The 21,892-nt window shown below is 35.4% G+C and overlaps 1 protein-coding gene across 3 annotated transcripts in view; it reads right to left on the bottom strand.

Annotated features, from left to right (window-relative positions):
• Nucleotides 1-21,892, bottom strand: part of PSPC1 (paraspeckle component 1) — a 108,644-nt gene that overhangs the window by 16,135 nt on the left and 70,617 nt on the right. For 2 of the 3 annotated variants that reach the window (XR_007155191.1, XR_007155189.1), the window contains exon 8: nucleotides 21,556-21,725. Coding sequence is in view for 1 of the 3 variants with exons in the window: in XM_047873573.1 (XP_047729529.1) it covers nucleotides 19,336-19,521; nucleotides 21,556-21,725 (356 nt within the window). In the remaining 2 variants the exon portion in view is untranslated. Of the gene's footprint in view, nucleotides 1-18,050; nucleotides 19,522-21,555; nucleotides 21,726-21,892 lie in introns of those variants that run through there. The other variant, XM_047873573.1, reaches the window with a different exon arrangement.

Below are 21,892 nucleotides of genomic sequence, written 5' to 3' on the forward strand. Positions count from 1 at the left end.
GAGCCCGGAGCCTGCTTTAGATTCTGTCTCCCTCTCTCTCTCCCTCTCTCCCTCTCCCTCTCTTTCTCTCTCTCTCTCTCTCTCTCTCTCTCCCTGCCCCTCCCCCACTCTCTCTCAAAAATAAACATTAAATTTTTTTTTAATTTTTTTTTTTAACGTTTATTTTTGAGACAGAGAGAGACAGAGCATGAACGGGGGAAAGGTCAGAGAGAAAGGGAGACACAGAATCTGAAACAGGCTCCAGGCTCTGAGCTGTCACCACAGAGCCAGACACGGGGCTTGAACTCACGGACTGTGAGAACATGACCTGAGCCGAAGAAAGACACTTAACCGACTGAGCCACCCAGGAGCCCCTAAATTTTTTTTTAAATCAGACAAGTTTCTCATTTCCCAGGAGCCATTTTCTTCCTTCATTTCAGTGGGTTCTATAGGCAACCTCCCTTTGTGTCTCAGAGGGCGTTGTTCGCCAAGCTTTGATCAACATATACCTTATGACCACTAATGCTACATCCATTTATTCTCTCCCTCTCCGTTTGCTCTCCCTCCTCTTCCTTATCTCTATATAATAATAATCTTTGGGGCACCTGGGTGGCTTGGTCAGTTAGGTGTTCAACTCTTTGATTTCAGCTCAGAACACGATCTCACGGTTCATAGGTTCAACCCCTTCATCTGGCTCCACGCTGACAGTGCAGAGCCTGCTTGGGATTCTCTCTCTCCCTCTCTCTCTCTCTCTGCCCCCCCCCCCCCCCCGTCCCGGCTATCTCTCTCTCAAAATAAACTTAAAAAAATCTTCGTAGACCAAGCCATTACTTTTCACCTCTCCTTACTGGTTTAATTCACTTGCCTGCTTTTATTCTGGCTCTCCTTCAGTTAAGTCTTCATGAGTAGCAAAATTCTTTTCTAAAACATAAACTAGATCATGTCACTGCCTGACCCAAGCCTTCATAATTATCTCGTCAAGAAAAAAAAACCCAAGGGGCACTTGGTTAGTTCAGTCAGTGGAGCACGCAACTCTTGATCTCAGGATTTTGAGTTTAAGCCCCATGATGAGTGTAGAGATTACTTAAAAATAAAATCTTTATGAAAGAAAAGGAGAGAAAAGAAAAGAAAAAAGAAAAGACCTCAACTATTTACTATGGCATACCCTGGTCTACATCTTGCATACTCAGTGGGGCGGTATTATTCCCAGAGGGAGAAAATCAGTTGAAGGTGGGAGTAGGGGAAGGCAAAAATCCCTTTTCATGTATAAAAGCATGGACATAACATATATTTACAGGACATGAACAGCTGTGTTAAAATTTCATGGGGGGGGGGGGGGTCGGCCGGGGGGGGGAGGGGAGAAAAAAAGGTTAAGAATCACCTTTGTCTTGTTCACTTAATTTGAGCCACATTCTCCTCCTCCTTGCCATAAATGATAATCCTCTCAGCTTGAACTGGATTCACCTTCAACACCTCCAACTTTGCACGTCCCCTCTTCTGATCATTCAGGTATCAGCTATCTCCTTAGAGAATCCTCCTCTGACCATGTAAAATGGACAGGTCAGTTTCCCCAGACCAGCTGTATCCCCAGTGTTTATTAGGAGTCAGTCAGAAACTCTCTAGTATTGCCATAGTATGTGCTCAATGTATTTAGGAAATCTAATAACTACATGATATGGTGAAACAAAACAATGTTTATTTTCTAGTCATACCTTGGAGATAGAATACTTCAAATTTATGATGGATATTGAAGAATAAAGTGGAATAAATGATCTCTGACCAAGATTAGTTTTGGAAATAGCAAATTGCTCATTCAAGTCCTTGGGTAAACAATATATATACATAATTGTTTATAGTTACTATCTGAACATAGTAATTTTTTTTAATTAAAAAAATTACTTTGGGCTCTGAGCTGGCTCAGTTGGTTAGAGCATGCGACTCTTGATCTTGGGATGGTGAGTTCAAGCCCATGTTTGGCTACAGAACTTACTTTAAAAAAGTAAATAAAGCACACAAAACAATCATTTCATTTTGCTATGAAGTCTTCAAACTTATATAATTCACTGAATAACAAACCACAATTCTTTAGTACACAAATGTCTTTTTATTAATTCCAAGCAGAGCTAATCTAAAATACAGCTTACAGCCTCCATCCTTTTTGGTTTGTAAATGAAATACCTACTTCCCTCCAGTATTTCCAAATTAATGTAAGATTCGAAATTCAAAGTAAAATCATAGTATAAACACCACAGATGGGAATTCTTCTAGAAGAGTTTATGGTTCTTCCTATAACTGATTATTTAAGAAATGAAATTCAAGTTAGCTATCTGGGCACAGTAATGCCCATTTCCCCATCACTGGAGAACTGTAGAAATGTTTTAAATTAAAGACTTCAATTTGAATTGGAGTCAAATGCCCTACTTTTCTTTATCACAATAAAATAACCCATTATTAAACTGTGTCAACACCTCTCATAAGGCAAACTGTTGATGTTCACCAAATCCTCTAAAAATCTTACATATTGATAACTCTCTCAAAGATATTAATAGTTTATTTAATTAAACAGGCATCTACTTAATGTAATCTAATTTTTAAAGCACAAGACTTTAGGTCTCTAATTCCTAGAATTCTTATAAGCCAACTTTAGACTTTAAAGCTCTTCCAATTTCAATTACATAATTTCTATTCCAAAACGTCCACTATTACCTACAATAATCCCATCAGGTTTTATTAACATGTGATCTTTACTGACTTTATGCATTTGGTTGGGGGCTGCAGGGAATAAAGCTGAGTTCTGTCTATAGTGAGGTAGGCAACATCTAAAAAAAACTCTATAAAAACATACATACACCATGACCGATTTAACTGGTAGAAATTTTATCCTATATATACATTCACACGCATGCTTCGTAACATATATCCTAAGACATATGTTAGGGCATATAAGGGAGAGGAGAAGGAAACATCCCTGGCCAAGAAAGATCTGGTATACACCTGACAATGACCTACCAACAGGTATAGGAACAAGGGATCTTTCTCTGTCACATATGCATTTGGAACAATCTCCAAAACAGAATATTGTGAGGAAGTAAGTAAATGGCAAATGTGTACAGTGTGCTTGCCTATGTACTAAGAATGTACACAAATATGCCTGAGTGCACAGAAACTTCTAGAAGGATACACAAGAAATTTATAACAATGATTATGCCTGGACAGAGAAGTCAGGTGACTTGTAAACACAGCATAGAAAAATTTACTTTTACTACAGACCGGTTTATACCTCCTCGTTTGTACAATAGATGGATATTATTCAAATAATTCAAAAATACATTAACTAGTTTACATATCAATAGTATTTGAAGGTAAGTTCATATATATTGGCTGTTAATGCTTTCTAAAGTACAATAGTGTGACAAGGATTATTTCCAGATCTCAAGTATTTAGATGATGGCTATAATATAGGGCTTACTTAAGTTAACTTTCAACTTTGAGGAGTAAGACAATAGGCGTTAATCCACCTCTGGTTTCCACATTTCCTTGTGCTGACCACTAACCAAATATGAAAAAATTAGGTAAATGTCCACTTCTGTAACAGACTGTTTTTGTAACTAATGAACACAACTGCAGTATTTATGGATTAAATGTAATCCAGTATGAGACTCCGTTCACCAAGCCCTTCCAAGTCTACCTAAGCAGCTCCATCTACATAGATGGTTAGAAGGTATCGCAGCCCCCAACCTATATAGATTTTGTACTGGTGAACTATTTGTCTCATACTTTATCAACTATTAACTTTTTTTGGTGACAACCAAAACTCATGAGCCAAGACCTTTTCCTAAGCATAATTTTTCATGCTGAAACCCTTACAAGGTGTCACAAGTACCTGAAGCCTTCCATCCTGACCTTGCTGCCCTATTCTTGGAAGTTGGCAGCACCAAAACTACCCACCATTTGGTTAAAATCAGTCATCCATGCGTTCCTTCACATAACTGGCCCCCGTATCCACTTAATCACCAAGCCCTGACGGTTTCATAATTAATTGAAGTCCTGACTTCTACTCTTCCTCTCCAATCCAAATACCATATAAAAACTCGTTTCCCTGCCTGCAGTGTAAGTTACTACAAATACACCCTTCCTACAATGTAGTTAACTTTTTGGACAGTATTAATCGTACTACCATCATTCTCTGACCAAAAAACTCCCAATATCTGATTAGTCTTCTGCTCTCATTTTGGACTACCAGCTTCACGCACAGTTATCAGCTCCCAGTCTTTGTTCATAATGGGCCTTCTCTGATAGCACCTGCTCCCAAAGACATGATGTAACTCATCTTGAAGATGATACTCAGGAGCTTTTACCTCCTCAAATCCTTGGACACACACATTAAGAATTCTCCCCCTTTTGTTGTGAACGGTCCTTTAAATCTCACACTCCTAAGCAACAACATTCTCTCATCCTATGCAAATCTTTCCCAGTTAAGTTTTTATCTTCTACTCATTTCTCTTCTCCAAACTCTCTGTAACACTTCATTTTGGACAACAGGTCTCAAGTGTAGTATGTGAAGTCACCCAAATATACCCAGTACCACCACGGAGCTGAACACACAGCAAGCTATTTTTTTTAAATGGGTAATGAGATACAAGATAACCTACTGCATGTGATGCTCTAGGTCAATCACAACAAAATGCATTCTTTACTCATAACAAGAGAACAAGACTTATTTTATATTCATGTGTGCTTTCTTGAATTTTTGTTTACTTTGGCCTGCCACCAACATCATGCAAATATAAGTCTCAAAGATGCTACCCCCTACTGATGTTTACCATCGTTTTGTTTTCCCTTAGGACTTTTCTTCAGTGTATTGTAATTCTCGTGCTGTATTCCAACCTCTGCCACTACTAGAGTTTGGAACTGGTCAACAAGAGGAGCACCTGCACCTACCCAGTCTTAAACAAAGGTCCCCCACATTAAGGTTCTTAGTCTAAAATGTAGCAAATACTTAACAAATGGGGCTACCTACTGCAGAATCAGTCATCCATGATCTGTGACTTCTGTATACTAACCTAGGCTCTTTCCAAATATAACAATGACAGTAATCCTTTACAGTGCATGCATGGGTCCTATCCACTTAAAATCATTCATTTTACTGACAAAATACATGTTAGCATATATCCAAGTATGACAGCAACAACACATGTACCTTAAATTAGCATTTTAATACCTAAGTTATTTTTAACGATGTGATAAAATTCTAAAAAACTCATGGTAGTACTAGCACCTATGCTATTGTGTGTGCATGTGCAAGCGCTATCTAAAAGAAAATAACTAGCAAGGAACAAACAGAGAAAGAATAGTTACTGCCAAATTCTCAAGTGTTCGTTTAATGGTGATCCAGCCAAGAGCACATACAATCCACTGAAGTTCTAACGGGTACAGTTTTGCCACAGCTGTTCACAACAGCAATAGCTCAGTTTGGAGCAGAAAAAAGCAGGACTGTAGAGGGAAGTCTGGGATGAGGAGGAGAGCTAAATAAAGGCAGGATGATGGACATGGGAAATTAATGAAACGGTAAAGATACTGAATGCTGAGGAAAAAATGTCTGAAAAAGTTATACAAATTAGTTCAAACAGCTAACTAATGGTCTTAAAAACCCATTCTCTTTTCACACTATTGAGTATAAGGATAGAAAACTTAACTATGGCTCAAGTAAATATTAAAATATACTTCTATTTCACATAGAACATATTAGCTATACAGAAAAAAAACCACATTACAACTCTGGCTACCTCAAGTTGACTCAACTTATTTGTCCTCCTTGTAGATGTTAGGTAATATGTACCACTGTAACATATTGATTTAAAGTCGTACCATAATGCAAACTGGAACATTTTTAAATCATTCCTAAATACAGCACTTAGACATTTATTTCCCAACTTTTCATCAGTTCTGAGATCAAAAAGAAATGGCAAAACAGGAAATTATTTTCTTCAGGTTCCCAGACTCAGTGGCATTCCCATTCTTCCTAACTTATACTAATTTGCATTTACTATAAAATATATGAAAGATAAAAACCCAAATGCAGGAACTCAGTAATGTCTACTATGTAACTAAGAAAAATGTTAATTTATCTCCTTAGAAATAGTTCAAATCGTTGTAAAGGCGGCTCAGAAAAGCAAGCAATGCCTCTTTTATAAATAATTTTAAAAATCCATACAATCCATCCAATTGAACAGTAATGGGGTGTTAAACTCCAAGAACATGATAAAGGAAGCAAGCACATAAAACAGGATGAGGTAGAAGGGAATTGGTAGCCTAGAAGAAACCCTTTAGAGAACTGGAAACATTACCATTCTTAAACAGGAACTATTAATAAAAGACCAAGTGAGAAAGTTTCTTCAAACTGTGTATCACATGCCTTTTCTCTCCCAATACTTGTACAAAAGCTTTTCATGCTCTTTTGATGCAATACCCAGGTTATGTATCAAAGCCCCCAAGAGTCCTAGATGTTCCTCTCGTAACATCCAAGTTTTTTACTGAAAGATTTCTCCTGGAAATCTTAACCACTGTCATTTTAAAGTCAATTACTAGAAAATACCACAATAAGACCTTCAGTGTCTGTAGAAGTGTATCTGATGATTACATATACGAAGTGTATGTGGAAAATCACAACAACAGTAAGTTCAAGTTGCTGCACTTTAATAGGAGCCCCTTCTATGTCTTGACGAGTTGCTCTTCACAGCCAACCTGTCCCCCTTTTGCTGCTTCTAATCTTCTCAACATATACTAAATGTAAGAAAAGATGCACGACAAATATGTAAATTCTTAAAACCAGTCGCCTTCATTTTACATTCAATTAGGAAGAAAATGTTCTTTTTCTGGAGAGAAATATCAATATTTGGACATTTCAGGAAGGCTTTTATATTCACTTCCAGTTCCTCTGGTCTCCTTAATGCTTAGGATTTCACCACCCACAAAACACCATGTATTTGGTGTACCCGATATACAAAACTGTGGCATTTTTTAATTGAAAAAATTTTAAGAACCCTTGTTTCAATTTTTAAAAAATTTAAAATTTGCCTTCTTGCAAGTTTGCCTCATCCACTCACCAGCTTCAGAGTAAGATGTCATTTCCATCCATCCATTTCAAATTACTCTCTTCACATTTCCTGTCTCCCTCCCTCACTTGGCTCTTAGTACTTTTTTTTTTAGATATATTTTTATTTAGACATTTTTATTTAGGAAATATGTACATATTTTCCTAAATTCTATTAAAAACTGGGCAATTCACTCACATTCTCTAGTGGCTCTTCTTGCTCTGGCCCTCAATACAATGATGGAATTGTCTAAGAATTTATCATTTCTTCTGATGATTTCTCTTGCCACCCACTAACTTCAAGCTCCAAGAAGGCGAGGGCCCGTTCTATTTTTTCACTACTGTAAGTCCAGGCTGAGACCAAATGCCCAGTAACTATTTAGGGAATGAATAAGCAATCTGGGATTCTCATGCACACACTTTAACTAGTACTGAAAACTCCACATTACTCTCTTCTGGATTTTGCCTCAGACTGGTTCAAGATATACTGAGTGTCAAATGTTATGCTAGCTGGGAACCCTGATAAGATGAAAATGTAGGAACAACAAGCAAATAAGTAAATAGCATATACTGACAAAGTGACAGGAATGTAAATTCTACTGAGGAAAGGCTCTTAAAAATATCTGGGGAGACAGAGGATCAACTTTAGTACACAAAGGATGGAAGACTGAAAACAGATCTTAGAGCCCTGTGGCCTCAGGGCGCCTGGCTGGCTCAGTTGGCAAAATGTGTGACTGTTATCTTGGGGTTGTGGGTTTGAGCCTCATGTTGGGTGCAGAGATTGCTCAAAAAAAAAAAAATCTTAAAAAACAAACAAACCCAATGGCCTACAATATAGCTGGGTTTTAATTCAAATGGAAAGCTATTGCATTTGAAAAAGGAGACGACCGGGGCGCCTGGGTGGCGCAGTCGGTTGGGCGTCTGACTTCAGCCAGGTCACGATCTCGCGGTCCGTGGGTTCGAGCCCCGCGTCAGGCTCTGGGCTGATGGCTCAGAGCCTGGAGCCTGTTTCCGATTCTGTGTCTCCCTCTCTCTCTGCCCCTCCCCCGTTCATGCTCTGTCTCTCTCTGTCCCCCCAAAAAAAAAAACTATGAAAAAGGAGACGACCACTATCTAACTCACATTTTAAAAGAATGTTCTAGATACTATGTGGAAAATAAATTACAAGAGCAAAAGTAGAAGCAGGCAAGTTAGAGGGTAATGTAGTCACCTTCAGGAACAAATGATAGTGCCTTGAGAGAGAATACATTTACTGTAGAGTTTTAAAATCCCAACAATCCACCAAGGTACTCAAACCAAAATGTTATACAATCCAATACCTACCTCTCCCTCAAGCAGCTACACCTCCCCCACGCCCATTCCTAAACACACTTACCTTCTGTGTTTCAGTTAATGGTTTCACCACCATCACCTTATCATTCAAATTAGAAACTCCTAGATCACTCTTCGTCTCCCCGTCTCCCACTAACACAGTCTGTTAAATTCACTCTACTTCTGAATTACTCCTGTCTGGAATCTGAACAATCATCACTAACATTAAAGACCCCTTCAAATATCATGTGAGGGGTGGGGACTGTGGGAGTGAACCAATTATCTATGTGGTCTCTGCTTTGTTTCTGATCCAGTAATTTTGTACCGAAAGTAACTGTTCTGACACCCAGTCACCCAAAAGGCAAAGATCCAAACTCCTTAACTTGAGTCAATCAGTTTTATCTAATCTTTACTTCTTCCCTTCTCTATACTTACCTCCCTCCCCTAGACAACTCCTTGTAACTGCCCAGGATCTGTTTACTTATTAGCCCTTCTGACCACACCATTACATCATCCCACAACCCTCCCCGCCCTCTCCTTCCCCTCCAAAACCCCAAAACTGGCAAGTACTTACTCACCTTTATGACCTGCTCAAAAGTTACCATCTTAGTGAACTCCTCCCCGTTTTCCCAACCTTGTTTCTAGATTATCAGAACATTTCCTATTCCCTTCCTTCCTACCAAGTGGTCTTACACTTTGCTTACCTATAACCATTAAACTCTAAATCCCAAGAGAGCAAGAACCATTATTTTATTCATTTTTATATTCTCGTGTAAACACCAGCTGGTGTCATTCATTCACTAAACAAACATTTAATAAGGACATACTATGAGGATAAAACACTAAATAATAAGGTCCTTACTCTGCTACAGCTGACTGACATCTTGGACAGAATGAAGTAAACAAATAAATAACACAAAAACCTCACACAAAGATTTAAAGAGAAATCTTGTATGACAATAAAAATTTTTTAGGGCTGAAAATTTTATGGAAACAGTAGCCAATAGGTAAGTCCAAAAGAAAAGTAACAAAAGTGAAAGGAGTAAATGTAAACTTAATGTGTACAATTTATTTCTTGAAAACTGGTACTCAAAACTCCTTTCTTGCATTCCTGCATAAACACCAAGCAATTAGACTACAGGAAATCAATCTCATTAACACCTAATCAACGTCACTAACACCTAATGTCTAATACATAAACTCTGAAGTTCAACTTCAAATTTTTCATTTTAAAAAGAAAAAAATAAGTGAACTGCATAATTACACCATGTAGGGAGATTCTGGGATTATCTCCATATAAGGAAAAGAAAAATTTGACAAAGTTACTATTCTAGACCAGAACGGTCCAGAAGAAAAATAATGCACACATTGTAAGAAATTTTAAGTTTCTAAGAAACACATTAAAGAGAAAAAAGCAACAGATGAAATTAGCTAAACAGTGTATTTTATTTAACATATCCAAAATATATTTCAACATATGGCCATATTAAAAATTATTGATACTTTACATTTTCTTCATACCAAGTCGTTGCAATTCTGTACTTTACACATCTGTTTAAGTGGTAAATTTTCTCCAATATTTATGTGCATTTAGATTTCATTATATTAAAGATGCAAAAATAGATTTGCTTACCCAAGGTGTTCCAAATATGCTAAACACTATTGATAAACTGAATTTAATTACAATAAAATCAGAAATCTTACAGTCTTACTAGTCCCATTCTAAAGATTCAATAGTCCACATATGGCCACCACACTGAATAGCACAGCTCCAATAGAATTATGGCATCCACTTCATCCATCACAATGTTGTCTTTTATCAGCACAGACTGAATCAAACAATGTTGTCCCTTTGTCTCCTGAGACACACATTTTCTAGTCCTTTTATCTAAAATAGCTGTCACTTTCTCTACCCTTATGACTACACAAATTATTTCAACTCTATTTGGTCTCCCATGTCTGGAACACCAGTGCCACGGGAGCCGAGGGCTGCTCTCCTCTGTGCAGTTATCTGCAGTGCCCAGACTGCAAGAAACTGCCAACACAGCAATTGTACAAAACCAGTACAGAATGTTTTAAATGTTGCTATATTCTTTAACATGTACATATTTATATAATCTACTGGATAGAATGACTAGAAATTGCTTGTGACAAGTAGTCTTCCACACTGTTCAAGTAACTGCACAATTCAAATTATGAGATCTATAATTTCAATCAACAAAAGGAAGAGCTCATCCATTTACAGATCTAAAAGATCATAATACGAACCTAACTACACCTTAGTTTACCTCAGCTCTATCATCTGTAGCACAAATATTGGGACATAAACTAAATTTACTCTTCCTAAAATATAAGCGTATTATATAGAAAGGTAGACATTAAGAATCCGAATACTTGTGCTTTCTATATTATTCTTCCTACCCCCAAAATTTGGAGCTTGTTATTTTCCAAAAACCTGTGATCTCTTCTAACATTTTAAAGATTTAATGGCTCCAGATAAAGGCGAACGTACCTAAAGAAAGAAAAAAATTAGGTCTTTCGAATCTTCCTAATTAATCATGTGTAATTCTGAACAGCTGCAGCAACAGATCAAGAACAAAACTAAAGTTCTTATACCTGCCTACTAGGATAATAGGGGCTCTTAAATACGAGGTCATGTGTGCAGGGAGTTATAGGAGTTCTCCTTATCTGTGGTTTTGCTCTCCACAGTTTGTTACCCACAACCTGGAAGTAGATGACACTCCCGAGTATATGGTCAGAAGGTCACTAGTAGTTTAATGCTGCATCATAATGCCTACAACATTCGCCTCATTTTGTCTCATCACATAGGCATCTTATCATCTCACATCACCACAGACATGACTACAATATTCTGGGAGGCCACATTCACATAACTTTAATTACAGTATATTATTATAATTGTAGTTTTCATTAGTCATTACTGTTAATCTCTTGCTGTTCCTAATGTATAAATTAAACTTTGTCACAGATACGTATGTAAATAGGAAAAACCTTATTATTTATATAGGGTTTGGTACTATCTGTGCTCTCAGGCTTTCACTGGGGGTCTTGGAATAATCCCTCCTTAGATAAGGGGACACTACTATATAGGGAAACTATAATCTGAATCAGAAAACTTGAGTAATGCATAGATTGTTTCCTTTTTCAAATTTTACGCTATTTTTCTGCATTTGTGTACCTAAAAATAAAGTTAAGCGTTGACTTCTGTAGAAACAGAATTCGCTGTAGTGTCCAAGTACTGCCACAGAAGTTAAAAAAAATCATTTTCTGACTGGAGAAAATGAGTAATAAATAACAGGAAAACCAAATGTAGAAGAAATCTATTCACATAAGTTTTTTTAGAAGTAAACAATGAAACAAAGTTTCACTCATTAGACTGCATGAAAATTCCTCATTTGGAAAACAGATTAAATAAGCCACCGTGGAGAAGAACCCTTGTAGTCTCTTAAGTCCTGGGTTTCCACAGAGCAAGAAATCTGACTTTTTAATAAAAAAGTGAGGGAGACGTGGGTTGGTGCAAAGTTGAAAGGGTAGCTAAGTTGTCTTCCTTGATGACAGATAATGTAACCTCTCAGAGTCACATTGCTTGGTCAATGTGGATTTCCTGGTAAAACTGAGAGGACATTATGCTAGGGCAGTATTTGGGAAGAACAGACAGGCACCCAGGTGACATCTGAATTACAACTAGAAACAAGTCGCTATCCTTGTTTTCTATACACAGATATTCTTAGCAGACATACACCACAATGTTTTAGAAACTACCTGCTGAGACTTTTACAAGGCTACAAACCAGGTGATTGTTTCTTTGCACTAATATATTCAAAAAACTTTTTGAAGAAACTATAGTCAACAATAGCAACTATATATGCTCTCATTATGGACCGATTTGATTGTTTTAACGGACTGCATAATTCTGAATAGACTCTGAATCGTACATATACGTAGCATAAGTCTTTGTAAGGTCTCACAATCCAGGCTGTAACTTTTTACCATAAAACTACTTAACAATTTCCATTTATTGAACTCCTTGTTCAGCATTATGTTCTAAAACGACTAATGAAAATTGAAGCTGCAAAGCAACAGGGAATTACATTTAATAAATATACTCATGGTCTTAGAAAATACATTTATGACATCTTTATCTTTAATCTACAAAAGCAAAAAACCAGTTCACACAAGAGAAAGGTCAAACCATCATTTTAATCCATCAAAATGGTGTAATTCTATTCATATTTACCAAGATGGTAAGCAAAGACCCAGACAGTTCTAGAACTTTTCACCTGTCAGGCATACCCATCTTCAAATACACTGATACAAAACAGATTATTACATTGTTTCATTTCTCATACTGGTGTAAGTAGCTTAAAAGTCACTTGAGTAAAAAACTTTTACAAAATTTGCAAACTATACTTTTCTGCATTCCCTCTTCACTTGAATTAACTAGGCTTGTGACACAAAAATTAAATCCTAGTTCAAAAAAGGATAAATACATATCACCTGTTAGGATTTAGCAATCAATAGCCATGACAGTGCCTGCTTTTAAAAAATGGATTTGGGGGGCACCTGGGTGGCTCAGTAGGTTGAGTGTCTGACTTCAGCTCAGGTCATGATCTCGCAGTTCATGAGTTCAAGCCCCACGTCGGGCTCTGTGCTGACAGCTCAGAGCCTGGAGCCTGCTTCAGATTCTGTGTCTCCCTCTCTCTGCCCCTTCCCCACTCATGCTCTGTCTCTGTCTCTCAAAGATGAATAAATGTTAAAAAAAAAAAAAAATTTAATGGCTTTTGTGTGGTACTCGTCAATTGGCAGAGAAAAGTTTGGGAGTATTTGGATGGTCTCAATGACTGGCCAGGGATCCTAAACAGCAGGACAATGACCTACACCACCACCAACAAAAATCAACCAACCAAAAATGTTACAGTGATTCTTTTGAGTGATACTTTAGAACAGAGACTCTCAAAGTGGGGTCCCCAAACCCAACATCAGTACCAGGGAACTTGTTAGAAATGTACATTACTTAGTCCTACCTGAGACCTGGAGAAAACTGTGGGGTGGGCCCCAGAAAGCTGTTTTAATGAGCCCTCCAGATGACTCTAATGCACACTTAAGTGTGAGAACTACTAATCTGGAGGATGTTCATGACTTTTGTCCTTTAATTTAGAACAGGGATTTTGTTTTTCTACAGTTGTATCTCTCAGCCTTGAGAACAGGTACGGCAAACAATAGGACCCTTCAATACATACTGGTAAAATAAATACATGGGTATAGTACAATTCTGAATGACATGGCTCCCCCATAAATTCCTTATGACTGAGAAAGTATCACTTTGTAGACACTCTGATTTTTATGTTCACTTTGCTGAACTGTGGACCCCTAATGTTTAAAATATTCTAACCAAGTCCATGAACATGTAAATATTCTAACCAATTCTAAGAATTTGCATTATAAACTAAGCAATAACCACTGAGTAAGTTACTACTACCTCCAACACTTCTAAAAAGATCACAAATTAAAAGAGAATCACTATGTGTTAAATTGTTTACTTTTTCTCATTACATAAGAACACCAGACATTTGTAAATCTAAGCAATGCATCATATTTGATACTGATTAATGTTATCCAATAATCTGAAAGTACCCTGAGGAAAAACTTATTCTGGCAAAATGTACAATAAAACAATATAAATAACCTGTGCAAGATAAATTGTTCCAACAAGAATACAAAAATTAAAATGTAGGTAATTCGTAGGCCAAACATGGCAAATAGCAATAGGATTGTATTTATATAGTTTCCTAAACCCCAAAACATACACAAACTCTCATCTGCATTCACCAAAGTCTGCTAAGTTGACATTTTGCATAATGAAGATGGAACAAGGAAGAGTATGTCTTAGAGATCCAGGCAGGGATGTAGCACAAAACGTAACGGATTACTGTGGCTACTCCTTTAAGCTTTGACAGTACCTCATATACATACATATCCTACGTTAAATATCTGAAATGATGATTTCAGAACTAGAGACAAATTATAGATATCACTATCAGTTCCAAAGTCTTGAACATTACCAAAAACACACTTACACAGAGCATTTAAGAAACACAAGGTCCATTACATTACTATTCAATTAACGTCTATACGTTACTGTTCATGCAATGCAGGGCCCTCATTTTTAATGAATAAAAACCATTTCTTATTAACTATACTTAAAAAAAAAGTTGAAAATTCAAAAATCATGTATTCAAACTAAATACACTTCTTAATTGTATCTAATCCTACTAACTAGTCTTAACTTTAAGACGGACGTACCTTACATGAAATTTGAATTATACTGTATAAGAAGTGAAATTTTATGTACATGTACAAGCACAATACCATCTTTTAAAATCAACTTCTTTAATTCAGAAAGCAAACAGTAATTCTACCTTAGGGTTTTTATATAAACATAGTCAACGAAACCTAGTATTTGTTGCAAAGGAAGGAAGAGTTGGTCCTGGTAACAGTGATTCAAGCCATAAAACAATATCCTTGAAAGATAACTTTTTTTAATGTGCGCTATGAATTCTGGCTAGCTCACTTTAAGAAATGCAGTATTCTCCATCTAGAAAATCTAGAAAATTCTCCATCTAGAAAATAAAATCCTCTCTTACTGAAAAGGAAAACTATACATCATAAAACAAAGTACATACCACTGATTCCACCAAGTCAATAAAAAAATAATCAAAGAGTAAGTTTCAACCAAAAGGAAACGTTGGAGATATTTATAACCTAAACGTGATTTTATAGAAAAAGGCAAGAAGTCAAGTAATATTCCCAAGATAACAGTGTTCTGGTTGGGCCTTTAAATATTCAGTCATGTAAGATTCAAACTTCAATCACCAATACTGCTATTCAGTAATCCAGTAAACAAAAGAAACTTCCAAACTGTTTTTTCTACACTTAGAAGTGCTTTTAACAAAAACAAAAACAAAAACCTAATACAACATACAATGCAAAATACAGATCTTAATCAGATACTGTTTTTTTAAAAACTTAAGATTAGATACTATAAAAATAATGAAATTCTTGACGATTTCCCCAGAGCGACATTCTATGAATTACCTGTCCACATTCACTCAGGAAGCTATGCATGCTTTATTTTACACAACTGTGAAAAACAATTATGTAAAGTAAGCATACTAAAATTGTTTCCTATTTTTAGAAACTTAGTTCTGAAGGATGCAGGAAAGGATATAATGCTCTTGTGAAATATAAAACTACTCTCAGGGTGCCTGGGTGGCTCCATCAGTTAAGCGACTGGCTCTTGGTTTTGGCTCAAGTCATGATCTCAAGGTTCGTGAGTTCGAGCCCTGTGCTGGGCTCTGCACTGACGGCACGAAGCCTACTTGGGATTCTTTCTCTCCCTCTCTCTCTGCCCCTGCTGCGTCTCTCTCAAATTAATAAACTTTAAAATAAACAAAATAAAACTACTCTCAATTTATTTAATCCTGCTTTCTTTAGGATGAAATAAACCCACATGGGTCTATACAACTTTGATGGACTTGTTACTTACTTTGAAGTAGTTCCCACCTCTCCCCACTAAATAAGTTCATGTCTACAACTATCTATGAAGCAAGCACAGAAAAATACAACTGTCTAATCTAGGAGTTAGATATGTGGGTGTTCACCATCTTATTGTTGAAAGTATTAAGTCTGAGTTTTTACATCATTACTACCCTTTCATATTTCAGGAATTTATTTTAACATATTATTACACATTATAACACAACAGCACACACAGAACATTTAAATACCACAACATTCTCCAGAAATTTTCCTCTACTTATGCAAAATAATGTATTCCTTTGATTTCTGACTAGTTCCATTAGACAATAAATTTCAAACCTTTTTAAAAAAGCTTAAACATAAATTTGATCACATTCTCTCACAAGGCATTTTCTTTCAATCACACCATGTATCTTTTTCTCATTCAGAATCTAGGTTGTAATTATCAACCAAATCCCCAAATATTACTTAGTGACTATTAATCATTCACGCTGATATCCAGCAAATTACTACAGACTTCAAATATAAACACCAAGTTACTGAAATGTTCAAAGTATGTTTTTGCATAAAATGTAAAGGTGTAATTTCAATTAGCATTTGAGAAACAAGATCCAACATTTCATTACTGTCCTTATTGATATTTCTAGTTCTATTAAATGGCAATTCTGGTGAAACCAGGTTACTTTTTCCCCAATATTACTGATACTGTAGGGTTAAAAAGAAATATTTAATCTCTTTCGTTGAATGATCGGTACTCATTTTAAATAGAAAAATTCAAGGAATAACAAATTGAGCTTTATGAAATATGGGTGAACCGTAAGTTCTTTAAAAACTAGATCTGTCCAAGTTTGTTTATTTTCAAAACAAAAATGGGGAAATTCTGACAAAATAATTAGGAAAATGGGTATTCCTTTATTTTGTGCAAATTACATATTAATTGCCATGAGATCTAAATCCTACAGACTTCAAACTGAGTGTTTCAAATCATGACACAAAAAGAAACACAATATTGTGATATTATAATTCTAAGATGTTTCAAATTACCTTTTTATGGACAGAATTATGGTAACATAGGACAAATTCACACTTATTTTAAAAAGCTAATACTATTATTTATTTTTATATCTACTGCTTTTAAGAAAATGACATTTAAATATCTTTCCTGGTATGTATGCTAATTGACCAGAAAAAAATATTGACTGAACCAGCCACAAAGTTGTTTATACAAAAACACTAAAAACTGAATAACTAGAAGTTCCCAGATGCTCCACTTGACTGTCACTCAGAAGCTGACTGTTCCCAGGGTAAACTTGGTAAGCACTGGAACAAAGATTTTCTTGATGCAAGGAAAAAGCTGTGTAGAACTCAATTCTTGGAGCCAGAGTTGAGCCGGACACTACAATGTTCAGAAGATTAGGACATCTCCTTGTGCACTGGCTTTCAAATGTTCTTGAATCAATGTTACAGAATTTCACAACCTTGGCCAAAAGCAGCTTGGTATTAACATCAAAGGATCAAGCTTTTTCCACTCTTAATTAAGCTTTGAAGCAAAATACAGTGCTAGAAATTACCTAAGAATTGTATGAATAAAAATACAAGTGACCGGAAAAGTGTATTTAGGTGCTATAGATATCATTTAAAAATTATAGTTAATGTTAAAACTCCCTACACTGTACTTAATTAATAAAATAATCCCACTCCCTGCCAACTCATGTACATGGAAAATGTGATGAGAACAGCCTTTGACTATTATTTTATAATCTCCAAATTATGTTTTTAAAGAGTTGCCAAAAACAAAAGCCTATGAATACCACAATTTTAGAAAATTCCATCCATACTGCTGTGTCTAAAAAATAGAACGTGAAATAGTACACAAGAACATTTTCACTGTTACAAAGGAATGCATCTCAGTTTTGCTTTATACCTAACTGCTTCTGTGCAAGATTTTAAATTAACCAAATTTATTTCTTTCCAAAGTATGCCTTCCAGCATAAACATATACCATGCAAAAATGAATTAATATTTACATACTATTCATTTCAAAATAGCACATTATTCTTCATGAAAATGCTAAAAGTATGATACAGTAACACACTGAAATGTTATATGAGAAATAACTACGTTATGATCAACGGCTGATGCATTCGATTTGTGGTTTAAGGTGAATATAAAATTCCGTAAATGTAATTTTAAATTAGACGTGGCTAGCATACAAAATTTTAAATATAGCAAGGACTTTGTTTTAGAATAACAATTATAATGTGATTAAATCAGTTTTTCCCTAGTACTGAAAATCAAACTTCAGGGATCTAATCCGATTCCGATGACCTTATTTAGCCACATTCTCAATTTCCTGTTTTCCTTTTCGTTTTTTTTTCCCCCCAATCACCACTTGAACTGTTTCCCTTGGAAACAAACACAACTAGCCTGTCAGACACGTTTTACTGGAGAGACTTACCCAACTATGGGAAGATATTTACAACACTGCAGAGTTAATCCACCTTTAGTACTTCCATAAAACAACATTCTCAAGAAATGCCTAATTTCTTCTAAATCACACCAAATCTTCATGGAACATCCAACCTACCATGATTGTAAGGAAATTTAAAGGGTAAGATCTAGACACTGACCCCAAATAACAGCAGATTAGATTAAAAATAGACATTATTTTATAAGCAAAAGAGATTTGCCTCCAAACAGTGTTTTTTTTTTCCAAGATTCAAAAGATTTATTTGAAAAAATCAGCACAGGACAAAGATATCCTTAATATTCCTTCTCAGAATATTTGAATATTTAGAATCTATATGAAATGTAGACAGCAACTCTGATTTCACAGAAAGAACATCAATGGTTTATACAAATGTAAACTCCCATCCCCACCCCTCCCCGATATACTATTCTATCTACCCTTTGTTGACATTAGCTTTCACTAAGCTTCTATCTTCAGTGCTACTTGCACAACCTAAAAAGCAGAAAATCATTTTCATTTTTAAATGGCTGGAATTAATTAAAGCAACCAAAGTACTACTGTTACAGCAAAGTTTAGTAAAACTATGAGAGAATACTATTAACATTTGTAAATTATCCAAAATGATTTCTTTATTGAGATTAAGTAACTACATAGACTTCACAGTTCTATGGCATATTTATATTTAGCTAAAGTCACAAACACATTTTAACATTCACAATGATGAGCATCATCATCACCATTCTAATCTACAAAGCTTATGTATGAATAAAGAAAAATACAAAAACCTCAAGTTTACAAAAGAAAAACTTTAAAGTCTACATACATTAACAATAAAACCATTTCTTCCAGGTAACAGGTAAAAGTATAAAGGCATACCACGGAGGTTTTTTTTTTCTCTAAGTAGCCAGGAATGAAAGAACGTTTAATATCTACGACGCTTATTAGGGCCTTCAAAGTTGCCCCCTTGGCTTCCTCTACCAAAACCACCAGGACCACCACTAACAGGACCTACACCACTCATTGGTGCTTGAGGGGTTTCAGAACCTGTTCTACTCCCCATAGGTGATCCCATCTGAGATGGTGGTCCTTGCGGAAATCTATCATTATGCTAGAATACCACATAATAAACATGAAGTCCATTTGGAACACGCCAAATATTAAGTGACAAGAAAAATTGGCAAAATCCCAAGTGGTGGTGTCATGAAGTTCAGCAGAAAGTCCAGGAGAATCAGGATCACACATAGAAGGAAGAAAGGAGCAATTTAATTAGTTACTACGTCAAAAAAAAAAAAAAAAAAATTAAATAAAGCATCTGAAGAGTTACATATTGCTAATGCTATGCCCCAATTTCATGAAAAAAGAATTGATTTTAAGAAGGGAATGCCATTTTAAACCTAATCAGTATTACAATATTGTTCTGATCTTTTTAATAAAAAAATAAGTTTATACTGCATACAACTGTGCTGTGCAAAAAAAATACTTTTTTTGAAAATCAAAGAAATAAAACTGGGGAGCAGCATCACACTGAAAAGGTATAAACATCCTAAAAATTTCAACAGCAGTGCTTTTAACATAGAAAGTACTAGTCCAATCACACACAGAATTATTATTTCAATATTAAAACTTTGATGTGTTTTTCTGGAAAGACTATCAATGGGAAAATATGGTTTTCTTAAAAACTGACAATTTATTAACATGTACTACTAATAGCACAATTAAATATCTGAATTCTTTGCTTTGGAAAACTTTACAAGAATAACCACATATGTTAATCTCAAAGATTGAACAGAACTCCCTACATGCAGTAGTAAAATGTCACTGTGAAAAAAATCAAGGGTGATATTTAAATAACAGTTACAATTTCAGAGGGAAGGGTGGAAAAACGGGCCAGTTAATACTACTTTAAGTTACTACTGATGATTATAAGCCACACAAAAACTTAACCGAAGCAAAGTTTTTACTAGCTTTCAGACATTTTGCTGTAAAATAAAGCCTCCAGAGAAGGAAATATACTAATTATGCGCCATCTGATCATAGTAGATATTATGGCACTGCTTTTCTATCTCTCTATACACTCATTAAAATAAAAAACTGTTACCATGTCCAATTTTTCCAAAATGTTTAAAGATCTGCATTTAAAGTAAATAATTTTAAAAATGATGAAACACTGTATCCATCAATCCTAAGACACACATTCATTTTTAATATCTCTGAAATCAGTATGGATTTACAGTCAATGGCATTTCTGAATTTAACTGGCAGTGCTTTTTCTTTCTTAGCAGCAATGGCGCCTTAACACATCTTGTGGTAGTTCCAAAATAAAACTGCCTTTCAAAGTATACAATCAGTACCAATTTTCCTTGAAATGCTATTTAGAACAACCATTAACAAAAACCAAATGAAACAATGTTTTGCCAATAGAAAACCTCATTTAAATAGTGACAGACTTTAAAGGAAATGAGAAGTTATTAGTCTTGCTACTGACACTCAAAATAAGAACTATTATTGAAAAATTTTGCTTTTATAATTAATTAACCCACACAAAGATATCTTCACACTCTCAAACCAACACATAAAACTGTATACTTTAAATTTTATAACAAATATAATTAGTAATCCTGTAAGATTGCAAAATGTAATTTAAAATATATTTTACAACCTTAAAGTACCTTATTTTACAGTTAAATTCTCTGAAATTAATCATAAGCAATCTTGTTATTAAAAAATATTTACAGAAAACTGTGTTTTCACACATACTGGAGTTTTATTCCCCACCAAAGGTAAGGAGTCTACACACAGGAAAAAGAACACAATCTTAAAATCTTGACCTTTACATTGAATACTGGTAAGAAATGGATACAAACTAAAAGCAATATAAAAATAACTATAATTAAAATGTATATTGGCCATATACTTAAGTACAAAAGCATACCATGATTGGTAATCCTAATTCTTGTGATACTTAAAAATTGCCTTTCACATAAGTCAACATATAACTGCGCAAAATTACTTTTTCTTCAGTGGATATTGATCTTTACCGCCAAAATAAATGATGCCAAATTATGTTAAGTGTGAAGTTACCTTTGGGGCAGAAAAGTATATATTACTGAATATAATCAAAATAATGTTTATGATACATTACCACTGCTCCATTATCTGGCATCATTGGAGTTCCCATATTTGCAGCTCCTTCTGGTCCCATGGCAGGACCAGGACCCATTGGTGGGCCAGGTATAGTTCCTCTGTTGTTCATATTCATACCCATCATTGGAGGAGGACCTTGGTTACCAGCAGGTGCTGGGCTAAATGCATCTACGCAAAACAATCTATACTTAGAGCTGTCCTATCTTAGTTTAGTAAACATTAAAAATTTAACAATACTTATGCAAACTATATAGCAAGACTATTACCAAAATCATTTTCCTTCTTCGAGAATGGATGCTCAATTATCTACTCTGTAACAGTGCATTACCTACACT

This window comes from Prionailurus viverrinus, chromosome A1, assembly GCF_022837055.1.
Source record: "Prionailurus viverrinus isolate Anna chromosome A1, UM_Priviv_1.0, whole genome shotgun sequence".
In the NCBI taxonomy this organism is placed as follows: domain Eukaryota; kingdom Metazoa; phylum Chordata; class Mammalia; order Carnivora; family Felidae; genus Prionailurus; species Prionailurus viverrinus.